The sequence below is a fragment of the Microtus oregoni genome, unplaced genomic scaffold, assembly GCF_018167655.1.
Source record: "Microtus oregoni isolate MIOR12 unplaced genomic scaffold, Mior012 000029F_ref0000214, whole genome shotgun sequence".
In the NCBI taxonomy this organism is placed as follows: domain Eukaryota; kingdom Metazoa; phylum Chordata; class Mammalia; order Rodentia; family Cricetidae; genus Microtus; species Microtus oregoni.
The window spans coordinates 16046485-16070994 of NW_024543088.1; the positions used below are offsets into that span (position 1 = coordinate 16046485).

At 42.4% G+C, this 24510-nt stretch overlaps 1 protein-coding gene across 1 annotated transcript in view; it reads right to left on the reverse strand.

Annotated features, from left to right (window-relative positions):
• Positions 1-24510, reverse strand: part of Elavl1 (ELAV like RNA binding protein 1) — a 43789-nt gene that overhangs the window by 12300 nt on the left and 6979 nt on the right. Inside the window, exons 2-4 of the mRNA XM_041677842.1 lie at positions 16093-16280; positions 5431-5534; positions 123-276 (exon numbers count right to left, since the gene is read on the reverse strand). Coding sequence (XP_041533776.1) covers positions 123-276; positions 5431-5534; positions 16093-16264 — 430 coding nt within the window. The 5' untranslated portion in view covers positions 16265-16280. The remainder of the gene's footprint in view (positions 1-122; positions 277-5430; positions 5535-16092; positions 16281-24510) is intronic.

The window sequence follows — 24510 nt, forward strand, 5'->3', positions numbered from 1 at the left end:
AACTAATGTCCAATTTGCACCCTTTTGGAGGCTAACTAATAATATCTTTCTATCTTCCCTAGAACACCTAGTTCTACACTCAGAGAGAAGCCTTTGCTGCCTATCCTAGCTCCTGTCTGTACCTGTGGTCTGATCCACAAGGACCCTGGAGTTGATGATTCGCCCAAACCGAGAGAACATGTCCTCCACATCCTTCTGAGTCATGGTCCTCGGGAGCCCGCTGATGTACAAGTTGGCATCTTTGATGACCTCTGAGCTTGGGCGGGCATAGGATACCTTAAAAACAAAACAAGTCAGAATTAGGGCTGGCATGTGGCCAAAGTACCATAGGAAGGAACCAAAATTTGGTGTTATGCAAAGCCAATGCTGTGGCATGTAATTGCACACAGGACAATATCATGCAATGGCATTTTCATGGCAGCTCACTACAGGCCAGCAGGGAGCTCAGACACCTTATAGCTGGTCCACAGCATCTCTAACAAGCAGAACATTATTCCTATTACACAAAGAAAAAGAGAACATAGGCCCACAGCAGTTGGGATTCAAGTTCATGTTATCTGCTGAAAACAGCATCTACGTCCCCACCTTCACGGAACTTGTGGTATGGCAGACAAAAGCTGAGACCCTCTTGGAAAGGCTGTATCAACCCTAGGCACTACAAAAGCCTATATAAGAATGCTGTGCTGAGGGAGGCCCAGTGATCAGCATTTGAATGCTTGGTACTGATGCTTGTGCTAGGAGAAAGAAAAGGAACCCTAAAGGCAAGCATCCAAAGGTTTTGGGCTTTTTCCCTGGTAGAGGCACTAGAGATAGTAGAGACCTCAAAGACCAGGGGCAGCCTTGATCTTCAGTGAGACAGTATGGTTAGCAGGAGGCTTTTCTGCCAATAAAGGGCAGAATGGGACCTAAAGCTGAGTCAGGAAGCTGGGTACAGAGTTGTGTTGTAAGACTTTTAAGACAATTCTGAAGCCATTTCTGACAATTCTGAATCCTCTCAGCCTCTGTGCCATAGTGCTTCCCCTCCTCCCCTGGGAACCAAGGACCTAACAGCTAAACATGCATGTACTCAGTTCCTGAACAATTACCCATATACGTATGTTTTGATTCGGTCCCCTGGGAAACGGGGTCAAAATGACCTCTTACCTCATCTGATCTGACAACAGCTCTCCAGTCAATTATTGGTAATAGCCCTTTCGAATAAGCCAATCAGAAAAGTCAAAGAACAACCCCCCCTTGCTTCTGTGGCCCCTTTAAAAGTAGACTGTACCAGCTATTCGAGGTCTCTCGGCTTCCCGAACGCTGAGGGACCCTGTCATGACAGAATTAATAAAATCCTCATGCTTTTGCACCGGCTGTGGTGTGTGAGATGGTCTCTGGGGGCGACTCCTTCTCAGTGTTTGGACACTAGAGTCCCACACATACACTGTACACAACTTTATTTCCTCAGAGACTGCTGCCCAGCTTCCCCATTACCAGGGCTGCCAGCTCTTCTAGGCTTTCCCAGGATTAGGCTAGATCAGCAGGGAGTTGCCATCTAGGACCAGTCTACCTTGCTTAGGCTGCATACAGGATCATTTTCTCAGCTTCTGATGAAGAACACAAAGATAAAGGCATTCTGAAATTGTGACTGAGTGCCTCCAGTAGGGTTGAGTTCAAGAAGAGCACTATCTGTACTTTTCAGAGCCAAATGCTAAGGAAAACTTCAATGCTAATGTCAGACATAACCACAAGAACTATTTGTCCTTTTTAGGCACTGTAAAGTTCAAAGTCAAAACTGAGTCAAATGGAGCAGCACTAGGGCATCTGGCACTGCTATGAGCACATGTCCCCTTTGAGTATATGGACACCACAAGGACCCTCTAAGTTCTCAGCAACACTTTTTCTTTAGTGTCAATCCAGTGCTTTCCTGTCCTCATCTTGAGAAATCTGTGGGTGAAATATACATACATACATACATACATACATTTTTGCATATATATTTTTTTAGATTCATATGTTTAATCCCTAATCCTCAGGATCATAGAATGTGACCTGGTTTGCATACAAACTTAGTTAAGACAAGTCACACATGGGAGGCTGAAACCCTAGTCTGATATAATTGTCCTTATAAAAAGGAAAAATCTGGGCTGGGCGGTGGTGACGCACGCCTTTAATCCCAGCACTAGGGAGGCAGAGGCAGGCGGATCTCTGTGAGTTCGAGGCCAGCCTGGTCTACAAGAGCTAGTTCCAGGACAGGAACCAAAAAAGCTATGGAGAAACCCTGTCTCGAAAAATCAAAAAAAAAAAAAAAAAAAAAAGGGGGGGGAAACCTGGACCCAGGCACATCCACAAAGGCACAATGTCATGTAGAAATGAAGGTAGTGAACAAGGGGATGCTTTTATAACCCAAGGAATGTCATGGATTGCCAACAACTGTTAGAATTTAGAGAAGCTTATGAAAGATCCTTTTCTAGAGCTCCTAGAAAAAAAGCCAACTCCACTAACCTTGTTCTAAGACTTCAGAGCAGTGAACCAGTTTCTGCTATTTAGGATATCTGGTCTGGGGTACTATATAAGCAAACTTAAAACTCACCTGAGCAAGTGGTTGTCACAGAACTGTTATCTACTTAATGCACAGCTCCCTTTGTCCCTATACTATATGTACTACATTTACCACAGACTCACACAAACTGTGATTTTATCCAATTAACTCCATGAGAGTAAAACTTAGATGATCACCGTTTCTCCTTCAGCACCTACAACAGTCAGGGGCAATAGTGGCATTCAATAAACACCTACTGAATGACTCAACCACAGTCACTGGTGATAAGAACACACATAATGAATCACAGTGCTCCAGAGATGGGGGCTGGGGATAACAAGTTCAAGGTCAGTACTGGTTATATAGTGAAATCCTGACTCAAAAAAACCTAAAAAACAAAAACACAAAATAACACAATGGGTGACCAAAATGAATGTTCCATTTCCTCAGAGCTCTGTGCTGTAACTTAAGTTTCAGGTACTTATCTTCCACCAAGTGCTGGGAAGGTGCTAAACTGGTGTTAAATGCCAGGTGCCAGAGCATCCAATTTCAAGGCTTGGCCTTCATCCCTCCTCTCTCCTAAGAAAACCATTTCACTTACTGGGGGGGAGGAGGGCTGGAAAGGAAAAAGCCAGCTTCTCATACTCTATGGGGCTGTGGTGAAGACCCTGAGATACCATGTGGAAGAATCTGGCCTTCCATCATCCTGTTAAGTGTGAGTTGTATGACTCACACACCGCTGGCGGGCCTGTAAAGCTGCACCCAAGCCTGATCAGTCTGTTTCTTCACTATAGTTGCCAGGCTGTCACAGAGAAAAGATGGTTAGGCATAGAGGAGCAGAACCCGTCACTCTGACCTCTACAACCAGAGTACAACATCAGGACCAATTAGGACACAAGAGACAATTTAGCCATAAAGGGCTGTTACCTGAGGCTGTTCAGATATAACGTTTTTAGCTTTAGGGACAGAGTATGTCTGGCTTCTGGTTTTCTTCCAGTACAGCTGCTTTTGCTTGGTGCCCCATCTATGAATGACAGACCTAGCATCTATAGGTCCTGAGTCTGGAATACTTTTATCCCCCATTCTGGCTTGGTTAAGGCTTTTTCTCCAGATCAACAGTGGAAATCTTGGAGGATCTCCTATGGTACAGCCTGAGTAGCAGGTAGGAGCCTACTGGTACAGGCTCCCTCAGTCCAACATGGGTAGTCACATGGGCTCTTGGGTTGGTGTTAATATGCATCATGGACATATGTCCATCTGGGACAGGCCACAGAAGACCAGGCAATGACACAATGAGTCTTTTTTTTTCTTTTTTTAATTATTTACTTATTATGTATACAATATTCAGTTTGTGTGTATGCCTGCAGGCCAGAAGAGGGCACCAGACCCCATTACAGATGGTTGTGAGCCACCATGTGGTTGCTGGGAATTGAACTCAGGACCCTTGGAAGAGCAGGCAGTGCTCTTAACCGCTGAGCCATCTCTCCAGCCCAGACACACAATGAGTCTTGTTCTTCATCTTTATTTGTATAATAATTGGTCTGGTCTTTTTCTTGGGTTCCTCTTGAGAAATTTCTACAACTATTTAAATAGTTTGTTATTCAGAAGTCTATGGCTTACATCTGGATTTATGCTAAAAGATGGACAAGATGAAGGTCAAGGTATAAGAAAGACCATGTTAGTGGCTACAAGGTTGGGACTTTGAGTCAAAACAGTATCATGTCACATTTGTGTGCTGGGGCAGGTGGAGGGGGAATAAATGATGCTTATAATATTATATGACAAAAACTAAGTCAGCCCCATATATAGAATAAGACCTCCATAGAAACTTAAGACATGGGGCTGGAGAGATGTCTCAGTGGTTAAGAGCACTGGCTGCTCTTCCAGAGGTCCTGAGTTCAATTCCCAGCAACCACATGGTGGCTCACAACCATCTGTAATGAGATCTTGTGCCTTCCTCTGGCATGCAGGTATACACGGAGGCAGAATGTTGTATACATAATAAATAAATCAATCTAAAAAAAAAAAAGAGAAAGAAACTTAAGATATGATGCATAATGGAATACCTTTCATGGCTAAAACATTGTTCTTTTCCTTGACTCTAGGGCAGGGACATGAGTGTTCTATGTACTGTGTCTCTCTGCTTAGTAAGTCCTGACTTTAGGCACAGCAGAACAGGAACTATAAATTCTGGGAACCATTTTAGTGGCTTAGGATCTGAAGGGGTCAAGGGGGCTCCAAAATTTCAGCCAACTGGGTTAGAACTGTAGGTGTAGTTGGTAACACAGAATTGCATCTGCCATGAAAGGACAGCCTTATTGGGAAGAGTGCTCTTAAATTTGTGGGGGTTGTGGTGACCATGGGTGGCTGTTAAGACAGAATTGTGAGACATCAGTTGGTATCATGCTGTGCGTGAGATGAACCCACAACCATAATGGCCTTTATCATGCTGCATGGACATACCACCCTTGAACTCACAAGGGCAGTAGGGCAGGAGATAGAAGTCACCCAGATCTTCATTCCTGACAGCTAGCCCTGACTGGAGGCTCAGGAAAGGTTTGCGTGGTAAAGAAGAATTCTCTGAAGACAAAGGGCTCCAGAGAACATTGCGGAGCTGTTATATGAATCTGGCAGTGCAGTCTCAAGGATGACAAAGGAATAATTTAGGCTGAAGGCCATCATATCTGCCTAAAAGGGGACCTAAGGGATGCCATAGGCAGGGGGTGAGGACTGACTTGGTATACACTCCTTTCCTATAACTTTTCATAGTGAGACTGAAGAGGTTACCAGTCACTTTGGGATAGTTACTGAAGTGTACATAGACTCCCCAAGATGCTCTAGAAGCACCAGGCCTCAGAATGACTCCAGTTCAGCACAGGAATGGATGAGGTGGGACCACACCTCTTTACCTTAATAGTTTTGGACTGCAGTCTCAAGCCATTCAGCGTGCTGATTGCTCTCTCTGCATCCTTTGCAGTCACATAGTTCACAAAGCCGTAACCCAAGCTGTGTCCTATGGAGAGAACATGACATTGGTAAACTAGCTGCCAATGAGAATGAAGGGGAGGTACAAGGGCAAGGTCAGAAAAAGAGAAGACAACATAGCACAGCAAAATTCCAAGTGAGGTACTCTGGGGAACTACTGTTGAGATGATGGCAAACCTTGTCATCTTTACAATTAACAAAGGTAACCTGTAATTAAAAGGTACTTCAAAACTGAGCCAGTGAGAAGGCTCAGCCAGTAAACAGTCTGGTGACTTGGGACCAATCCCTAAAACTCACACGGTAGAAGAATTGAATCAAAATATTCTCTGACTTCCTAATGTGAGCTATCAGTGCATGAGCATATACAAAACAGATATATAATGTTTCTCAAAAAAAAAAAATAATAATGTGTTACTGACTGCATCCTGAGAAAGGCTGTCCAGGAGTCCCAAAGGTGCTGGCTGCATTATGGGGCCTGACAAGAGGAGGTGATGATGTCCAGTGGCCAGAGCCTGTTGATTCTCTGAAACCTGAATTGCCGGAGTGTAAAGGCCTTCTGGGTTCTGGCACCATCTAGTACTGGTTCCCTTTCTTTCCTGAGTCTGGGGAAACTAAACCCAGTGAAAGGATGGGAGAAACTAAACTGAGAGAATCCTAGGCCTGCCAAGTGGTCCTGGCCATAGGTTCACAACCCTGGCCAAACTCCCTCAGCTTCTCCTGGCAGCAGAGTCCACTATAACAATGTAATCAGCACACATTTGGAAATGAGAAGTGAGAGGAACGACAACTAAGGCAGCAGCAAAGGATCCCAATGTCCTCTTTGTAAAATATTTAAGACATTTAGGAACACCTACCTGTCCACCTAGGAATGAATACAGCATGTAAGGAGAGGCCCAGGAAGATGAAGCTACTGGAGTGATAGTCAGGAAGGAGCCTTACCTAAGACCTCTTACTGAGGGAAATTTGAACTTGACTCACATATTGCTAGTTCATGCAAGCACTTTTTATTCTGGTTCCTGAGAGAACAGCTGTATGACAAGCCCATTGGATGCAGAGACGAGATCTCTGTGTTGTGAATCTGATGCAATCACAACCTAGGAAGTCACCCCCTTTGCTGATAACAAGACCTGAACCAAGTAGAGAACCTAAAGTGTGCTTACTATTTTTTGTTTTATTGGCACTTTCCAATACTCAATTTTAAAAACTATTTTACTGTATTCGTGTGCATGTGTATTCCTGTGTACCCACGCCACAGCAAACATTTGAAAAATAAACACATTCCAAGAATCAGTTTTTTCCTTCCACCATGTTGATCACAGGTACAAAACTCAGGCTGTCACAGTTAGTGGCAAGCACTTTTACCTGCTGAGCTTACCAATCCAACCTCCTCAGATAATGCATTTTTTAATAACCAATTTTAAATTTACAGAAAAACTAAACAAAGTAAGAGTTCCCAGCTCACCCTTAGCCTTCTCTATCAGAAATATCTTCCATTACCATGGCATAATTTTGTACAGTAAGTGAACCAATACTTGTTTAATATTAACCAAATATTCATACTTGATTCCTATGTCCTTAGTTTTCAATAAGCCCCCTCATTCTTCCTTTTAAAGTTAAAATTTAAAATTTCATTTTATGAGGCTGAAGATGGCTCAGTGGTTAAGAGCACCAGCTGCACTGGATGCTTTTCTAGAAGACTCGGGTTCAATTCCCAGCACCCACATGGCAGCTTACAACTGTCGGCAACTCCAGTTCCAGGGGATTCAACATCTTCACATAAATATAGATAGGCAAAACAAAACAAAACACCCCCAAAACCAAAACACACTAATGCACACGAAATAAACATACATGTGTTAACACCTCCCACTCATTCCCACACCTTCAATTCCTCCTCATCCCCTTTCCCTTTTCCTCCTATCTATACAGGCTCAATTAAAAACAAATAAAACCCACAAATCATTAAGTCCACTTAATGCTGCACAAATGAAGTTGCCATTTATTGGAGCAAGGTAGCCCCTCATCAGGAGCTGTACCCACAAAGGAAATTTACTTTCCTTTCCCCAGCAATAATCAATTGCTAAGACCTTCTTAGCTAGGGATAGAACCTCATGAGTCTCTCCTGTTATCTCCCATCTATGCTGGGATTCAGACTGCTTTGATCTTGTGTATGTCTTGTGCACAGTCACAACTGTGCAACAGCAGCACAAGCACTATATAATAGACCACTTTCTGTTTGATTTAAAGCTTTGTTCACATCCTTGAAAACTCAAGCCTACTAACATTAACCAGGCATCAAACCTGTAGCTATGCCCTAGGTCTTAGAGATCTTAAAAACTATTTCCTATTGTGTAAAATCACCCTTATATTATCTCATCAAACATCAAGAAGTTGAGCTAGTGCCTACCTGGAACCTTCAACCCTACTGACTTAATATTCATGGCACCGGAGGGTACTCTGCATTGTACAACAGGAGAAAAGTAATCACCAATCTAGTTGTAAACCCAGTGATCTATAATGATGACCTGCTGCGAGATATGCTGTACAATAGTGGCACAAATATCAGAGTAAACAACAACTCTTTGACTGGATTTAAGACACACTCCATGAGATGGAACCCATACCTGATATTGCTTGAATCGCCAAGAACCCAACAGTGGAAAGGACATGGGCCCAGGAAAAACCCAACTATACCATTGTTCTGGTAAAGGAACATTGCAATGCAATGACTCCTAATGATATTCTGTTAAATCCAGAGATCAGTGCTTCACTCAGACTTCATCGGAGAAGTTTCCTCTTGGAGTAACGAACTAACAGATCAACAAATAGACAATGTACAGAATGAGAGATTTTGGAGCACTCAATCCTAGATGGGATGTCTCCACCAAACTCCTTCCCTTGAGGCTTAGGAAGCAATTGCAGAAGAGGAGGTGGAAAGATTAAGAGCCAAAGGGGATGGAAAACTACAAGGAAGCAGGGTTCTCCAGACACAACAGGACTGATGAACATATGAACTCACAAAGACTATAGCAGCACACAGAGCCTGTGCAGATTCAAGCCAGATTTGGGGAGGAGTGTCTCAGTATTTAGAGTGGGAAGTGTACATGGGATCCCACCCCTAAGAAACAAACTATCTGTAACTGATACTTGCAAAGGAAAAAATTAGCTTTCTCTAATGGAGTCTCACTGAATGTATTAACAACACTTCCGTGCCAGCCTCATGCTCAGGATTAGTTGGCCAACACAAAATGAACTTTTTGTCTCTTCGCTTGTTTGGGCATTTGTCATATTGATCTTTTGCCTTTATATTTGGATTTCCATTTTTTTTGTGGGCCTTTTGTGCTTGTTTGTTCTCTCTTTGTTTTTAAAAAGGAAGAGAGAGAGAAACAACACAGAGTTAGGTGGGTGGGTAGGACCTAGGAGGAGTTGAAGTAGGGGAAAAAAGTGTAATCAAAATTAAAACAAAAGAAAACAAAAACAATCCCCCTTAAACTCTGCTCCCTAAGTTCCTATCTTTCTACCCATAGATCAGTATGTCTCTCAACCCTCATCAGAGAAGCTTTTTTGCAGTAGATGATGATCAATGCAAAGACCCATAACTGGTTGACACACAGAGAATAAGAGAATGAAATGGTCAACATCTTATTCTTTGAGATAATCTCTCTCACTTCAGCTAGAGTGTACTGATTTAGATAGGCAGACCAGCTGGCCAAAGAGCTTCAGTGATCCACCTATCTCCCCCTCCCATTCCATGTCCCAATAATGAGATTCAGAGACTTAAAAAAAAGATGTATTATGCATTTATTCATTTATTTACAGTGCTCTGCCTGCATATATGCCTGCATGCCAGAAGAGGACACCAGTTCTCATCATGTTGTGAGTCACCATGTGGTTTCTGGGAATTGAACTGAGGACCTCTAGAAGAGCAGCAAGTGCTCTTAACCTCTGAGCCATCTTTCCAGTTTGATTACAGAGACTTTTTATGTGGAGAGTCTGACTTTTTCCCAACTCAGGTCCTTAAGCCTGCATAGTAGGCACTTTAAAAAAAAAAGTTATCTCTAGTTTGTTTCCCATTTCTAACAAAGAACTCCTAGAGACTTGGCATTATTGCTCTAGACAAAGTGAGCATCCGCACAGCAAGGCTGCAGGGCTAAAACTATCATCTAGTAGTCATACTACAGAATACCACCAAGAGTGCTAAATCAGGGACATAAAAGGTCTCAACTGCAATATATCTGGGCTACACATCTCTACCTATCTCTTCAGAGTGGCTAGGCTATTTGTACCTCTCTCAGCAACTACCGTTTAATGCATCTCTACCAATCCCCTACCATGCTCAAGCAACACAGCCCATCTGATTTACCCTGACCCCAGGAATGGAGCACTTCTTTTTCTCTTGTAGGCACCACTGCTTTTGGGCTTGTGTTTCTTCCATACTCCTGAGGCTGGACCACCTGTCTCTTTTACCATCAGCTCTTCTGATACACTATTTGTGGCATAGGGGTAGTAAGATTGCAGAAGAACTTTAGTATGGGCAGCTGAGTAGACAGCTGGTAGGCTTAAAGATGAGGCAAGGGCAGTAGTCCTCAAATGACTGTGTATATCGCAGTGGAACACCTAGACTCTTAAGATCTTTCTTCAGCCTGGGACTCAAGACACTGCAAGTCTCATTCCTGTTGCTTCTGTTGACAAGGACCAAAGAGCCTTATAGGGTTCTGTCTTTTTTTTTTTTTTTTTAGAGAAAGGAAACATCAGTCTGAGAGAGGCCTGAGGACTGGGGAACAGTAGTGGGGACAAACAAAGATTCTAGTTAGGCTGTTGAGAACTTGGGTAGGAAGACTAGCCTAGAGTCAAGGTCAGGTGGCCAAAGCTCTGGAGATAGGATAAATAGTACAGGCAAGAGGGAAAGAGAAGCTGGGCGATGGTGGCGCACGCCTTTAATCCCAGCACTCAGGAGGCAGAGGCAGGCGGATCTCTGTGAGTTCGAGACCAGCCTGGTCTACAGAGCTAGTTCCAGGGTAGGCTCCAAAGCCACAGAGAAACCCTGTCTCGAAAAAGCAAAAAATAAAAAAATAAAAAATAAAAAAAATAAAAGAGGGGAAGAGAATAGGAAAGGAATAGATATGGAGAATAAACAAATCATGGCTCTAAAGTCTGAGAATGTCCCAGAGGCTGGTTGTACCCCCTTCCATCTATTTTCTGGCTGATCCAGTATTACTATCACTTTCCAAAAAGTTAAAATGCAGATAGTATAGTTTTCAGAATAGCTGATCTGGTGTGTCTGGTGGTTTGCATTTCTCCAAGTTCTCAGACACTACTGGTGGTCAGAAGACAGACATTGGGAGTCTGCTTAACTGGAGGAACCCCCCACATGGAGCACCATGTATGTCACCTTATTAAATGCTCCCTGGAGCATTTGGGCCAGTATCTTGCATTTCCAAACACAGTTCTCTGTTCAGATAAGAGTTACAACTGAGGGGGACTGGGGAGATGGCTCAGAGGTTAAGAGCATTGCCTGCTCTTCCAAAGGTCCTGAGTTCAATTCCCAGCAACCACATGGTGGCTCACAACCATCTGTAATGGGGTCTGATGCCTTCTTCTGGCCTGCAGGCATACACACAGGCAGAATATTGTATACGTAATAAATAAAATATTTAAAAAAAAAAGAGTTACAACTGAAAAAATGATGCCTCAGCTTTTTGCCTCGCCTTGTCTTTTGTGCTTCTAGGAACAGGGAGCTGAAGGTATGCACAAGTAAGGTGAGGACTCCTGTGCAGTGTGACAAGGTGGGCACTGTGAACTCTTTCTTTAAAGAGGGACTCCAGAGAAGACTTCACTGAGAGACACAGGGTGTGGGTGACAGAGAGAAGAAACCCGGCAGTTAAGAAAGAAATAGTAAAGGAACCAAAGGAAAGATAAGAGGCAAAGGACAAGGAAGGTGTTTTACGGAAAATAGAAAGGTGATCAGCAAGAAGGCGGAGACGATGGGCTCCACTTAAAATACAGGTCAGCCGGCAGAGGAGGAACCTTGCAGGGCCCAGGGCATTGATTGCAAGCAAACATTGGTGGAAGGGAGGGCCAGCTGGCTACTGGAACCATGGGGGTTCTTAGAAGGAATATTCTTATTTGCTGATTTACTACTTCCAAGAAGATTCTATGGAAATAGCAAGTGAGCAGAGTGATGCAAGGTATCATCTCTGTGGAGCTTATAAACATGGGATACAAAATTCTAGACAACCACTGTGATGATGGGATAATACGATGTCCAGCAGGGGTGGAACATGTCCAGATAGGAAGAACAGTTTGCTATATAGCTCACAGTACCACAATTACTTATAGTGGATATATTAATAGGGTTTGAAAGAAAATGTATCTAACGGCAAATTATGCGTAATTTGAGTTTTATTTTCTACTTGTAATGTCTATTGTTTCTGTTGCTTTTTGTTGTTGCTGTTGTTTATTTGTTTTTGAGAGAGGGTCTTACTATGTAGCCTGATTCTGCCTCTAAAGTGCTGAGATTCAAGGTATGTGCCATCACATCTGGTCAGTTTTTTTTTCTTTTTTAATGAAAAGCAAAGATGAATCATGTCAACGGAAAAGTTGGCAAAGTGTAGAAAGGCATTCTTGTAGAAGGAACATTGTTCAGCAGTCCTGAGAGCCAGATTAGGCATGTTGTGGAAATAAGCAACTCAGTCCAGGCTGAAGGTGGGTGTTGGGCACAAGCAGATGATGAAGGCTATGGATTCAATCCTGAGTACATGGCAACAAGATGACAGAGAGACAGGAAACCATGAGGGTTGAGGGCTGACTCTGATCCCTCAAGGGTCATACAAAACAGCTACAGGTGGCACGGTAACTATGATATCAGATAGATGCTGTGATGACACCCTGCATGTAGTGTTTGTTGATAGAAATACCAACAGTAAACACAGTGTCTTCAACAAAAGGACCTATACTTGCCTGGCCAGAAACACCGGAAGCTTCCTAGTCAACAAAGTGAGCATTCTTTTTATCCTAGTCACCCTATCCCTTTTTTTGCTGTCATTAGTGCCTAGTTGACCCATAGTAAAAAATTGTAAAATGAATGTATTTGAAAGTGTCCACCTCAGTGCAGTATAGGTTGCCATAAAAACCCACAAGCCAGGATCTTAACGATGACTAGCTAGAGCCAGGGAAGGTATTCTTAAACCAACAGAGACCAGAACCTGAAGAGTTTAGGAGGAAGGGAGTAATTGGGCCTCATGGAAACTAAAGAAGTCCCTTTGCTGTACTGAGGAAGTCTGGAAGAAGGAAAGGCTTGGGTGACCAGTGAAGAGGTCACAGCAACAAAGCAGATAATTGTGTCCTAGTCTAGGATGACTCTCGGGGTAAAAGGCAAACAGGGAAAGCCTACAGAAACACTGAGGAGAATGAATTCTGAGACCTGGTACTTCTGAGGGGAGCTACTTTGTAGACAGTGGTTCCATCAGCTAAGACAAAGACAGGATACACTGGTTGTGGTGCAGAAGTGCCTAAAGCTCAGGAGAGCTGTTTGGTAAGGAGAGGTAGCAAACTAAACTCACCCTGATTATCAGCTCTGGAAAAGAAAGAGGGCCATGGAATAATCTGAACTGCAAGGCTGGGGAAAAGAAAAGTTGTAACAGACAAGAGTGTGGCCTTGAAGGCAGCCAGCCAGCCAGCCAGAGGAAGAGGTTATTTCTAGAAGTACAGAGAGGGAATTTGATATTGACAGCCTATACAAGGGAAGACAACATACAGAGCACTCCCCTTCTCATGCCAGAATCTCATCTTTTTTTTTTTTTTTTTCGAGACAGGGTTTCTCTGTGGTTTTGGAGCCTGTCCTGGAACTAGCTCTTGTAGACCAGGCTGGTCTCGAACTCACAGAGATCCGCCTGCCTCTGCCTCGCGAGTGCTGGGATTAAAGGCGTGCGCCACCACCGCCCGGCAGAATCTCATCTTTTTTGCCTCCTACAATCACTCAGAACAATGTCTAGAGACATATAGTAATGTTCACAACTCAGAAGGTGCTACCAGTTTCAAGTGGGTAGAGGAATGACGCTCAAAATCCCTCAGCGTGTAATCAAGCTTCAGGCTGCAGCATCTAGCTCCAAATTTCAGAGTGCCAGAGGACATCAGGGAACTCAGGAAGGACTCTGTGGAGCCCTGGCTGGTTGATCTTCAAGAAACCCAAGTAAAAGTGCATGCTTGGATAGCTCATGGGTCATAAGTAGCCAGAGAGGGAAGGGGCCCAGGGAAGAGCGAGGGCAGATGTTAGTTCTACTGTGAAATAGTAGGTGACCATCTGCTCCAACTAAGGACCAGTTGAGGGCTGGAGGAGAAAAAGCACACATAAAGGCTATGAAGGATGAGACTATCCACCATGCCAATCAGCAGGTCTGGGACTGGCCCTAGCAGCATGCCTAGCTAGAGAGATATAAAGGACTCTCTTGCTGGGGTGGGCAGGCTGAGCTCCAGCTGGAGGAAAAGGAGACATGGGACTAGGCAGAGTGAGGTCACTAAATAACAGATGAACAGTAAAATTTAAGGCCACAGTCCCAGAATCAGTAAGCAAAAACGTTTTGACAGCAGGAGTAAAATAAGGGTAGAGCGAGTGTCTCAAATGTGCCATTCATTGAATAGGAATGAAAGGCTGCTAGCTAAGAAGTTGCTGAGCTAACTAAACAGGTACCTTCTCCACAACACCCAACACTGCCTACAGTTCAGAGAGAAGCTTTATATCTGGGAACCCAACTCACTTTTTAATTCCACTTCCGCTGCCTCTAATGTTTCCAATTCCCCAAGACTAGTTCTTTCAGGATTAACCCTGCATAATCTAGGTGTTCCTAAATATAGCCCACATTCCTCTGAAGTCCAGAGAAAGAAATCAGGGTATGAGAACCAAGAGCTAGACTCCAAAGCCCAGAACTGAAGATACTGCTGAGAACCCCTTCCAGCAAAACACAAGCCAGAGAAAGGGATCCAAAAGCCCTTTGGGAATGACTCTTATGCAGAACAAAGTCCTGAACAATCTAAAATATTCAATCTGTGTTTGGCTTTTTTGTTGTTGTCGTGTGCATGTTTTTTCGAGATAGGGTTTCTCTGTTTAACAGTCCTAGCTGTCCTGGAACTTGTGTAGACCAAGCTGGCCTCAAACTCACAAAGATCCACCTGTCTCTGCCTTCTAAGTGCTGAGATTAAAAGGAACGCACCACCACTGCCTGGCTTCAATTTGTGTATTATCTAAAGTTCTTTTTAGATGGCAGTAAACCAGACTTGAGATTGAAAGGAGAACCTCATCTGATGAGTGATTTCTCTGGACAGTGATCAGACAGGCTGTACAGGGTTATACAGGGATCAGTATATTTGGGTTACTGGAAACATGCTGAAGGTTGAGGAAGCAAGACAATGAATATACCAGATGTAATATACATTTTTTTGTTCACACATACTTGAAGTTTTCCATAAAAAAATCTTTTAAATTAGTTTCCAAGATGAATCCAGATACCTAGAAACTAAATAGCTGGATGCCTCAAAGTACTACTTGTTTCACAGTCAGGCAAAGTAGAGAAGGGGAGGGGAGCAGGGAGGGCAGAAAGGAGGAGGAAAAGGGCAGTGACTCCTAAGAACAACACTGCACCCAAAAGGGAAAGAAATGAAGCAGGACTTTGCAGCACTGAGTTCCTGAAGCCACATTCTCAGAACTATGAGGCCAAACCTGAGGAGGCTGTAACAGGAACCTGGCCTTTTACAAACACCTATGAGGTAGGTATAATCAGGACTTACAAGTACCACTGGCTACTGAATAGACGGGTGCCCAAAGGTCTGGAGTCACACTAAGAGAGTATACAAGGCTTTGAGGCATCTTGCTCCTAACTCAGAGATCCAGCTGAAGGGTTCATTTATGCATGAAGGTTTGCATTCACAGAAACGGACTTGTCAGTGCTTGGCCCAACAGGGTCTCTAAGTTATCAATCTGTGCAGAATTATTTGGTGCCATACAGTTTACAGAGCATTCCATTTCTTGTGCCCCATTTTTTTCCTTTCATGTCTTATTTTGTACATGTGGATTTTGTTGTTAAGTGAGGGTTTCTCTACCTAGCACTGGCTGTCCTGGAATTCACCACATAAAACAGATTGTTCTGGAACTCACAGAGATCCACCTGTCTGTCTTCTGAGTACTGGGATTAAAAGTGTTTACCACTACACCTGGCATGAATGTTCCATCTCACAAAATACCCAAGCTCTTTCTGGGGAAACTTACTTTCAGATTTTATCAAGATGTACTTGATTTTTAATTATGGGATCTGTGTGTGCGGTATGGTGGTAGTGTTATGTGCATATGAATGTGTGTCTGTGGAGGTCAGCAGAGAGCATAAGCTCCCTTAGAGCTGGAGTTACCAATGCAGACAACTTCCTGAAGGGGATGCAGGAACCAAACTCTGCCCTTTTGCAAGAGTAGAAAGTGCTCTTAACTGCTGAACCATCTCTCCGCAGTTACTCTGTACTAACGAAGTTAGCAGAAGGGGAGCCAGCGCTTAACTGGACAGCAACCATGACCCCTTGCCGAAATCTCTCAGGTTCTTTACCTGCTACTTTATCCCGAATAAGTTTTGCAGATTCAACCTCGCCAATGCTGCTGAATAGACTCCGTAATTCCTCCTGGGTCATGTTCTGAGGGAGGTAGTTGACAATTAAATTCGTTCTCCCAATATCATCCCTGCAGTCTTCGGCCATGTGGTCTTCATAACCATTAGACATTGTATTATTTAAAAACCTGCAAAGAAAAATAGGATCAGGTAAATTCTAAATGTTTATCTGCGTATGTGAAGGCAAAGATAAATGATAATATTTGCACTTTCTGCACTAGAAGATCAATTACTGGGGAGATGGTTCAGTTTGTAAAGAGCCTACTGGCACAAACATGGAGACTTGAGTTCATATCCCTGGTACCCATATAAAAGTTGGATAAATTGGCACATACCTGTAATCCCAGTTTAGGGAGCTGGGAACATGACAGAGAGACCCGTGGAACTCTTTGGCCAGCCTAGCTGAATCAATGAGCTTCAGGTTCAGTGAGAGACCCTGTCTCAAAAAATAAGGTGAAAAGTGTGTGGTAGACACTACCATACACCTCTCCTCACCACAGCCAATGTGTTCCACAATGATCTTTTCCTGTCTTACTGATAGTACTGCCATTTACAGAGTAGCTCTTCTTAGTAGTACCCAGGTCTCAGAGAATGAGAACAAGAAACATTTTTCACATATTCAAGCATTTGAATACTTGGTTCCCAGATATGGTACTGTTTGGGGAGGTGTGGAACCTTTAGGAGGTGAAGCTTTGCTAGAGGAAGCTGCTGGGGGTAGGCTTTGCATTTGCATTTACTCTTGCCCCATATCCACTTTGTTCTCTGTGCTTTCTGAGTGTCGATGGAGATGTGATTTCACACCTTACTACTCCTGGCTGCCTGCTGCCACATCTCCTTCACCATTAGAGTCTCTCTCTGGAACTGTAAGCTCAAATAAACTTCCTTCTGTAAGCTATCTCTGGTCATGGCATTTTAATACAATGTGATAGAATTCACTCACTATTGACCTCTTGCCTCCACATAAACTTGTAACCCCATACACACATAAGCAAGTACCCATACGAACACACACCATATCCACCCACCTATACCCATACCTCATTGTCCACTGTGTTCAGCAAGTCCGGTTTTATCCCATGCTTTTTCAGACCCAGGCCAGCTGGCCTTGGTGAGTTCCCTATAGAACACCCCCAAATAAACACACTGATAACTTTCTGTTATCTTAAACAGGATCCAAGTTTGGTTCCCAGAACCCACATGGTAGCTCACAATAATTTGTAACTCCAGATTCAGGAGACCTGACTTCTTTTAATCTCTGTGGGCAGCAGGCATGTGCACACATGCACGTGTACCACACACACATACATTAACTGCAACAAAAGTATCCAACTGTAAAATGTGGATAACAGAGAAAAAGTTGTTGGCCTATACCCGTACAAAGAGATCAACTGTGGTTACAAACAGCTGCTTTCTCAATAATGACCTAAAAAGAAATGAGCTATTGCCTTAGTTAAGGTCTCTATTGCTGTGAAGAGACACTATGACCATGGCAACTCTTATAAAGGAAAACGTTTAATTTGTACTGGCTTATATACAGGTCAGAGATTTAGTATGTTATCATCATGGTGGGAAGTATGACAGCATGCAGGCAGACATGACACTACAGAAGGAGCTGAGAGTTCTACATCTTGATCCACAGGCAGCAAAAGACTGTGCCACACTGACCTCTATTTCAAGAGAAAATAAAAACAAAGAAAAGCTTTTTAGATCTAAGTAGCAGAACATGTGCCTAGTACACAGGAGGCACTAGGTTCCACGTCTAGCACCTTAAGAAAAAAAGGGCTTTGCCGGAGTCTACATAAAATTGAACACAACTCTCGCACAGACATTTTTCTCTTACTCTTTGAATCACTTAGAAAAGGGGAATTAATGAGGCCTGGTTCCTGTAAATGTTCAGGTTCTCTCCTAACTTTCAACCATGTAAACAGTAAAAACTCCTCAGTGTTTGTTACTCACTTAAAACTGTGCAAGTTTGGGCTGGAGAGATGGCTCAGAGGTTAAGAGCATTGCCTGCTCTTCCAAAGGTCCTGCGTTCAATTCCCAGCAACCACATGGTGGCTCACAACCATCTGTAATGGAGTCTGGTGCCCTCTTCTGGCCTGACAGAATATTGTATTCATAATAAATAAATAAAAAACTGTGCAAGTTTCTTCCTCTCTGTAAGGCATGTTAACATCAAAAAAAAAAAAAAAAAAAAAAGAGAGAAGCCTGGCAAACCAAGTATCATAAAATTAAAAAGCTTTATGGCTAAAATCACAAGAAACAAAGACAAGCAGTAAGAGACTGGAAGAATGCATCTGCTATGTATCATTTTGATCAGTGATAGTCATGCTAGGAAATTCACCCATCAGGGAGGGGACAGGATGTGATAATGTGTGCAAGCATTCTTGGTTAGCACCAGCGTGTACTTGCGGACACACTACCAGTGTCTAGTGAGCAGATTCCAGGATGCTGTTAATTAAATACTCTGCAAGGCACAGGATAATGCCAATCAAGATGTACCTAGCCTAAATGTCAACATTGCTAAGGCTAAGTAAGTTGATTCAATGCATCAACAAATTAATAATTAAAATCCAAAACATTATCAACAGAAAGGCAGAAAATCATATAAAGTACAACTTCATGATGACAGCCATTCAGAGATGAGAAACTCATGAAAAAAAGCTCAACCTCATGAATAACAGAAAAAATGCAAATAAGGCTGGGGAAGTTAACTCAGCTGGGAGAGCACTTGCCTAGCATGTACTAAGTCCTGGCCTAACCCTGACACCATGCAAGTTGGGCACAATGGCACATTGATATCATTCTGGCGTCTGGGAGGTAGAAGCATAATAACCACGTTCACCTTCACAGTTTGAAATCATCTGGGACAATGGTTCCCAATCTTCCTAATACTGTGACCCTTTAATACAGTTCCTCATGTAGTGACACCCAACCATAAAATTATTTTCGTTGCTGTTATAAATATCTGGTATGTAACCCCTGTGAAAGGGTCATTTGTTCCCCCAAAGGGGTTGTGACCCACAGGCTGAGAACCACTGGTCTAGGCTAATATGAGACACTCCACCATCCCCCCTAAAAAGCCGGCAGGATGAAATGACAGACTATTTTTACTGGTCTTATAGGATGGATAAAATCCTTTAAGTAGGGAGAAGAGACTGACATGTATATAAGACAGCATCACCTTTTTGGAGAAGTTTAGAGCTCCTACCAATCCCAAGACTCAGGACATGTGAAACCAACCTCCAAAAACAGAACATAGGAATCTGTCCTGCAGCAATGACCATACAGATGCAGGTTAGTAATCAGGAGACACACACTATCCTTTTGCTTGTAAAAAGTACAAAACAGGGACAACATTTACATGTGTATTAATAGAAGATAGCTCAGCATCAATTTTTAATAGAAAACATTAAACTTTAATCACAAAAAAACTGTGGTCAATTTGCTAAACTGTCTGTGGTCATGAGAGTTTTAAATAGATCATTTAGCTCAAAACAAACAAATGAACAAAAGCATCTGCTAAAGATGAGAGCACAGAGGTTAACGCTAATAAATTAGTATGTGTTGGGCCAGTGGTGGCACATGCCTTTAATCCCAAGAAGGCAGAGGCAGGCAGATCTCTGAATTTGAGGTCAGCCTCATCTATAGAACCAGTTCCAGGACAGGCAGGACTGGCTACACAGGGAAACCCTGCCTTGAAAAAACAAAACAAAATTACTATGCAAGTTCAAGCTTGCTGAAGATGACATTCAAAACAAACATTTCTTTTTCCTTTCCCTTTTATTTCCTTTTTTTCTCTTTCTCTTCCCTCCCCTACTCCTCCTTCCTTTTCAAGTGCTGGTGATGGAATCTACTGTCTTGCATACACTAGGCCAGTGGTCTACCACTGAGTTACATCCCAAGCCTTTCTTCTCTTCACTCCTTCTCTAAGGGTTGTGCATCGACTCTTCTCTATTCAGTCTGCTTTTATAGCTAATGAACTGACAGTGATTACCTTCTTACAAGATGAGCACAGCTCATCACCTTTTATAAAGTTTTACTAGAACATAATCATTTTCTTTGTGCTATCTACTGTCTAAGGTTGATTAAAAAAAGAAACTACAATGACAAGAGTAGTAGCAAACTAGTAACAAACACATGGCCCATAGAGCCTAAAAGATTCACCATCTGGCTTTTTGCAGAAAAATTTTTTTATCATTATTTCCTTCTTCTCTCCTCCCCCTCCTTTATCCACTCTGAAGTTTCCAAAGATCCTTCACAGGGTCTCCCTATGTAGCACAGGCCAGTAACAAATTAGGAACATAGCTCAGTGATTGCCGCACATATGTGGTGAAAGCCCTGGGTTTGATTCCTAAAACTGCTGGTAGTCAAATTCCATGTAGTCCAGGTTGAATTCAAACCTGAGATTCTTCTTTCTGTCTCAGCTTCTCCCAAGTGCTGGGATTATGACATGTGCCACCATGCTAGTTTTTTTTTTTAATTTTTATTTTATGAGCACTGGTGTTTTGCCATGGGTGTTGGAAATTGAACCCTGTGGAAGAGCAGTCAGTGCTCTTAACTGCTAAGCCATCTCTCCAGCCTTGTCAGTCTTTTTTTATGAACATAAACATTTTTTAACATTGGGCTAGACAAAGATTTTAGATATACCACCAAAAGCTGTTTTCATTAAAAAATGAATAGATGTCATTAAAATGTAATACTGATGCTTTGCAAGACAATGCTGGAAAAACTAACACTCCAACACTGAGGAAAGTATTTGCAAAGAAGTGAAAACACTTAAAAATATTCTTTCGTTATTCTTTAAAAAAAATGTATAGTGCCTGGTGTCTGTGGAAGTCAGAAGAGGGCATCAAATCCCTTGGAATTAGAGTTACAGATGACTCTCAGGTAGGTGTTGGGTATTGAACTCAGGTCCTTTGGAAGAGCAGCAAGTGCTCTTAACCACCAAGCCATCTCTCCAGCTCCTAGAACACATTTTTTTTAAAAGCTCTCAAGACAAGAACAAGTTATTTTGTTACTCATTTGTCCACTGCTTTTTCAGTGTACTAAGTATATGGTTCTTTTTACTCTGGTCCACCATTTTAGCCTCCCCATCTCCCCTACTCTTAATTAACTACTGGGAAATGGACTGGTGGTATACATAAATTGTGTTTATTAGAAGTAAGTATATGTTCACAGTTTGATGTGAACAATTACAAACACGTACAGACACATTTTACTTAAAGGGGAAAAAAGGGGGAAGGGGCAATAGGTTGAAGCAACGGCTTAATGAGAATCTAAATTCAAATCCCAAGAACATGCATAAAAAGACATACATGGCTAGGATTATCTGTATAATCCCAGCACTGTAAAGAAGACAGGAAGACTGATGGGGCTTGCTGTCTTCCAAACTAGCTTCAGGTCTGGTGAGACCCTTTCTCAAAGAATAAGGGGAAAAGTGACAGAGCACACCTACCTTAAAACATGAGCAATGTGTACTTGCACACACATGCACACATAAATAAATAAATCTGAGCATGGTGGTATACTTTTGATATCCAAGTACTTAAGAGGTACTTGCAGATCAGGAGTTCTAAGTCATCTTCAACAAAATCGTATTGTCTCAAAAACAAACAGGAACTGGGGAGATGGGGAGAATACAAATATTTGGCTATTTGGACATGTAAGCTTGACAACTTGAGTTTGATACCCAGAACTCAAGAATGAATCTAGATGTCATGGTCAGCTGTGTAGCAAACACAAAAGAAATCTTTGGAATGGAAAGACCCCTAGACATGGAGGCCAAAGATCAATCAATCCATTCTCATTTTCACAGGTTGTCCTTTGACATCCACACATGTACAGTGGCATGCCAGACCACTCAAATACAAAAATACACAAATAACTCAATTTTCAAAATAAGCCAATTCCCAAACTTTAAAACAAAACAAAAAGACTTTGGAGGTACACCAAAGCAAATATGTACATGACAAATGAACATATGGAAAGAGGCTCAACATCATTAGCTAGGCAGAGGGCATGTCCACCTACTAAACGGCCAAAACAAAACATAACAAGACAATGTCAAACGCTGAGGAGGACGTGAATGAAGTCAGGCTTTCTGCACACAGCAATGGTAGAAATGCTAAAATGTAATGGCTACTTGATAAACAAACTGACAGCCTCTGAGCTGAACACACATAGTTAGTATGTGACCTGGCGATCACATTCCTACTACTGTTTTGTTCTTTTCTTTCATTTCATCCTTTCTTTCTTAGAGAGATACCCTGTTAGTCTAACCCTGAAATTCACCATGTAGCCCAAACAAGCCTCAAACTTAATGGCAACCCCTGCCTTAGCCTCTGAAATGCTGAGATTATAGGTGTAAACCATATCAGTGCAGGAGAAATGAAAATCCATGTTCATATAAAAAAATATATACAACTGAGTGGTGGTGATACACACCTTTAATCCCAGCACTCAGGAGGCACAGGCAGGATGTCTTTGAGTTCAAGGCTAGCCTGGTCTAAAGGGTGAGTTCCAGGACAGGCTCCAAACGACACAGAAAAGAAACCCTGTCCCGAAAAACAAAAATCCAAAATCAAACCAAACCAAACAAACAAACAAACAAAAAAAACAAACCAAAAACCTATATACAAATGCATACCGCATCCTTTATTCACAAGCACTGTAAGTCTGAACAACTGAAACAAGTCATTCACAGGGAAATTACGGTATGATCTATAACAAAAACACTACTAGGACATTCTGGAAAGGATCAAACTACAGACAGCCTCCAAAAGATGATTCATCTTAAAACTTTTCCCCATGGTGTTTGCAACAGGACCAGTGTGTGTAACCCAGGCTGACCCTCTAACTCATGACTTTAAATAAATAAATAAATTTTAAAAAGCTCTACTTAGTTTTATGTGTATGGATGTTTTGCTTTTATGTATATATGTATGTGCAAAATGTGTGCCTGGTACCCTCAGAGGTCAGAGGGCATTGGATCCCCTGGAACTGAAGTTACGATGATTATGAGTCACCACATGGGATCTGGGAATCAAATCTGAGTTCTCTGTAAGAGTAATGAAAGCTCTAAAGCACTGAGCCATCAGCTATCTCTCCAGCTCCATGCTTCTGACTCTAATTACTAAGATTATAGGTATGTGTCACCAAATGTAGAAACGCACAACTTTTTGAACGTTCAGGAGCAATGCCATTTCACAGAAATTATATGTCAAAATTTAGACCTTTTCCTAATAATGTGGTATGATAGTCTTATGATGTTAAACATCATCAGCTCCCAGGTACCCCACAAACATGAGATAGCAAACCACTGAGATTGTATAGTAGATCATGGTCTGCAAAATGGCTCAATGGAAAAAGATGTTTGCTATGCAAGCCTGGAGACCTGAGTTTGATCTCTCAAATCCACATAAAAGGGGAAGACCAACTCCACAAAGTTGTTCTCTGATAGCCATACTGTGGGATATGGTAGCACATGCCTTTAATCCCTGTACTCAAGATGCACAGATAGGTAGACTTCTGTGAGCTTGAGGCCAGCCTGGTCCACAGAGTTCTAGGCCTACCAGGGTTACACAGTGAGACCTTTTAAATCAAAACAAAACAAGCCTCAAATAATGGGGCTAGGATGTAGCTCAGTTAGAATTCTTGCCTAGCATGCATGAGGCCCTGGGTTCCATCCCCAGCACCACATGCAAGTGGTGGTGGACAACTATAATCCCAGAACTTGGGAGGTGGAGGCAAGGGTTCAGAAATTCAAAATCATCTTCAGATATACGGCAAGTCTGAAGGCCAACCTGAGCTACTCAGACCCTTTCTCAAAACAAAACAGAAAACAAAACTCTTCTTTAAACAACCCTACAAAAGATGAGTAAAATTTTCTATAATGCAAATTAAAAACTAAATTCAAATTAAGATTTAAACAAAGAACATGTCACACTGCTCCACAGCATGGTCACAGACAGCCAGGGCTGAGCACCTCTTGGAGGTCAAGTCTGTAGCCAACAAGCAACAATGGAGCCAGTTTCACGGTACATTAGAAACTAGCTGCTCAATCTTCTAGTATGCCTCCCTTGACACTTTCCAAATCTGTGTGGACCAACCTGGGTACAACTGGTCCTATGTCCACAAGCTCTAACCATAATAGGTCTTGTGACTATACAATTATTAATGACCACTATCAAGCCACTGCCACTTCCTGCTACCTCTAAGTCAATTCCCTTCACTTCCAGGCTTTCCCTGTCATCACCACTAAAGCTCAGTGGTCACACTATTTTTATTTTGCTAATGGTCAGTCAGGCTGTTAATAAATGACAAGGCTTGACCTTGAGTTGTCACTAAATAGTGATG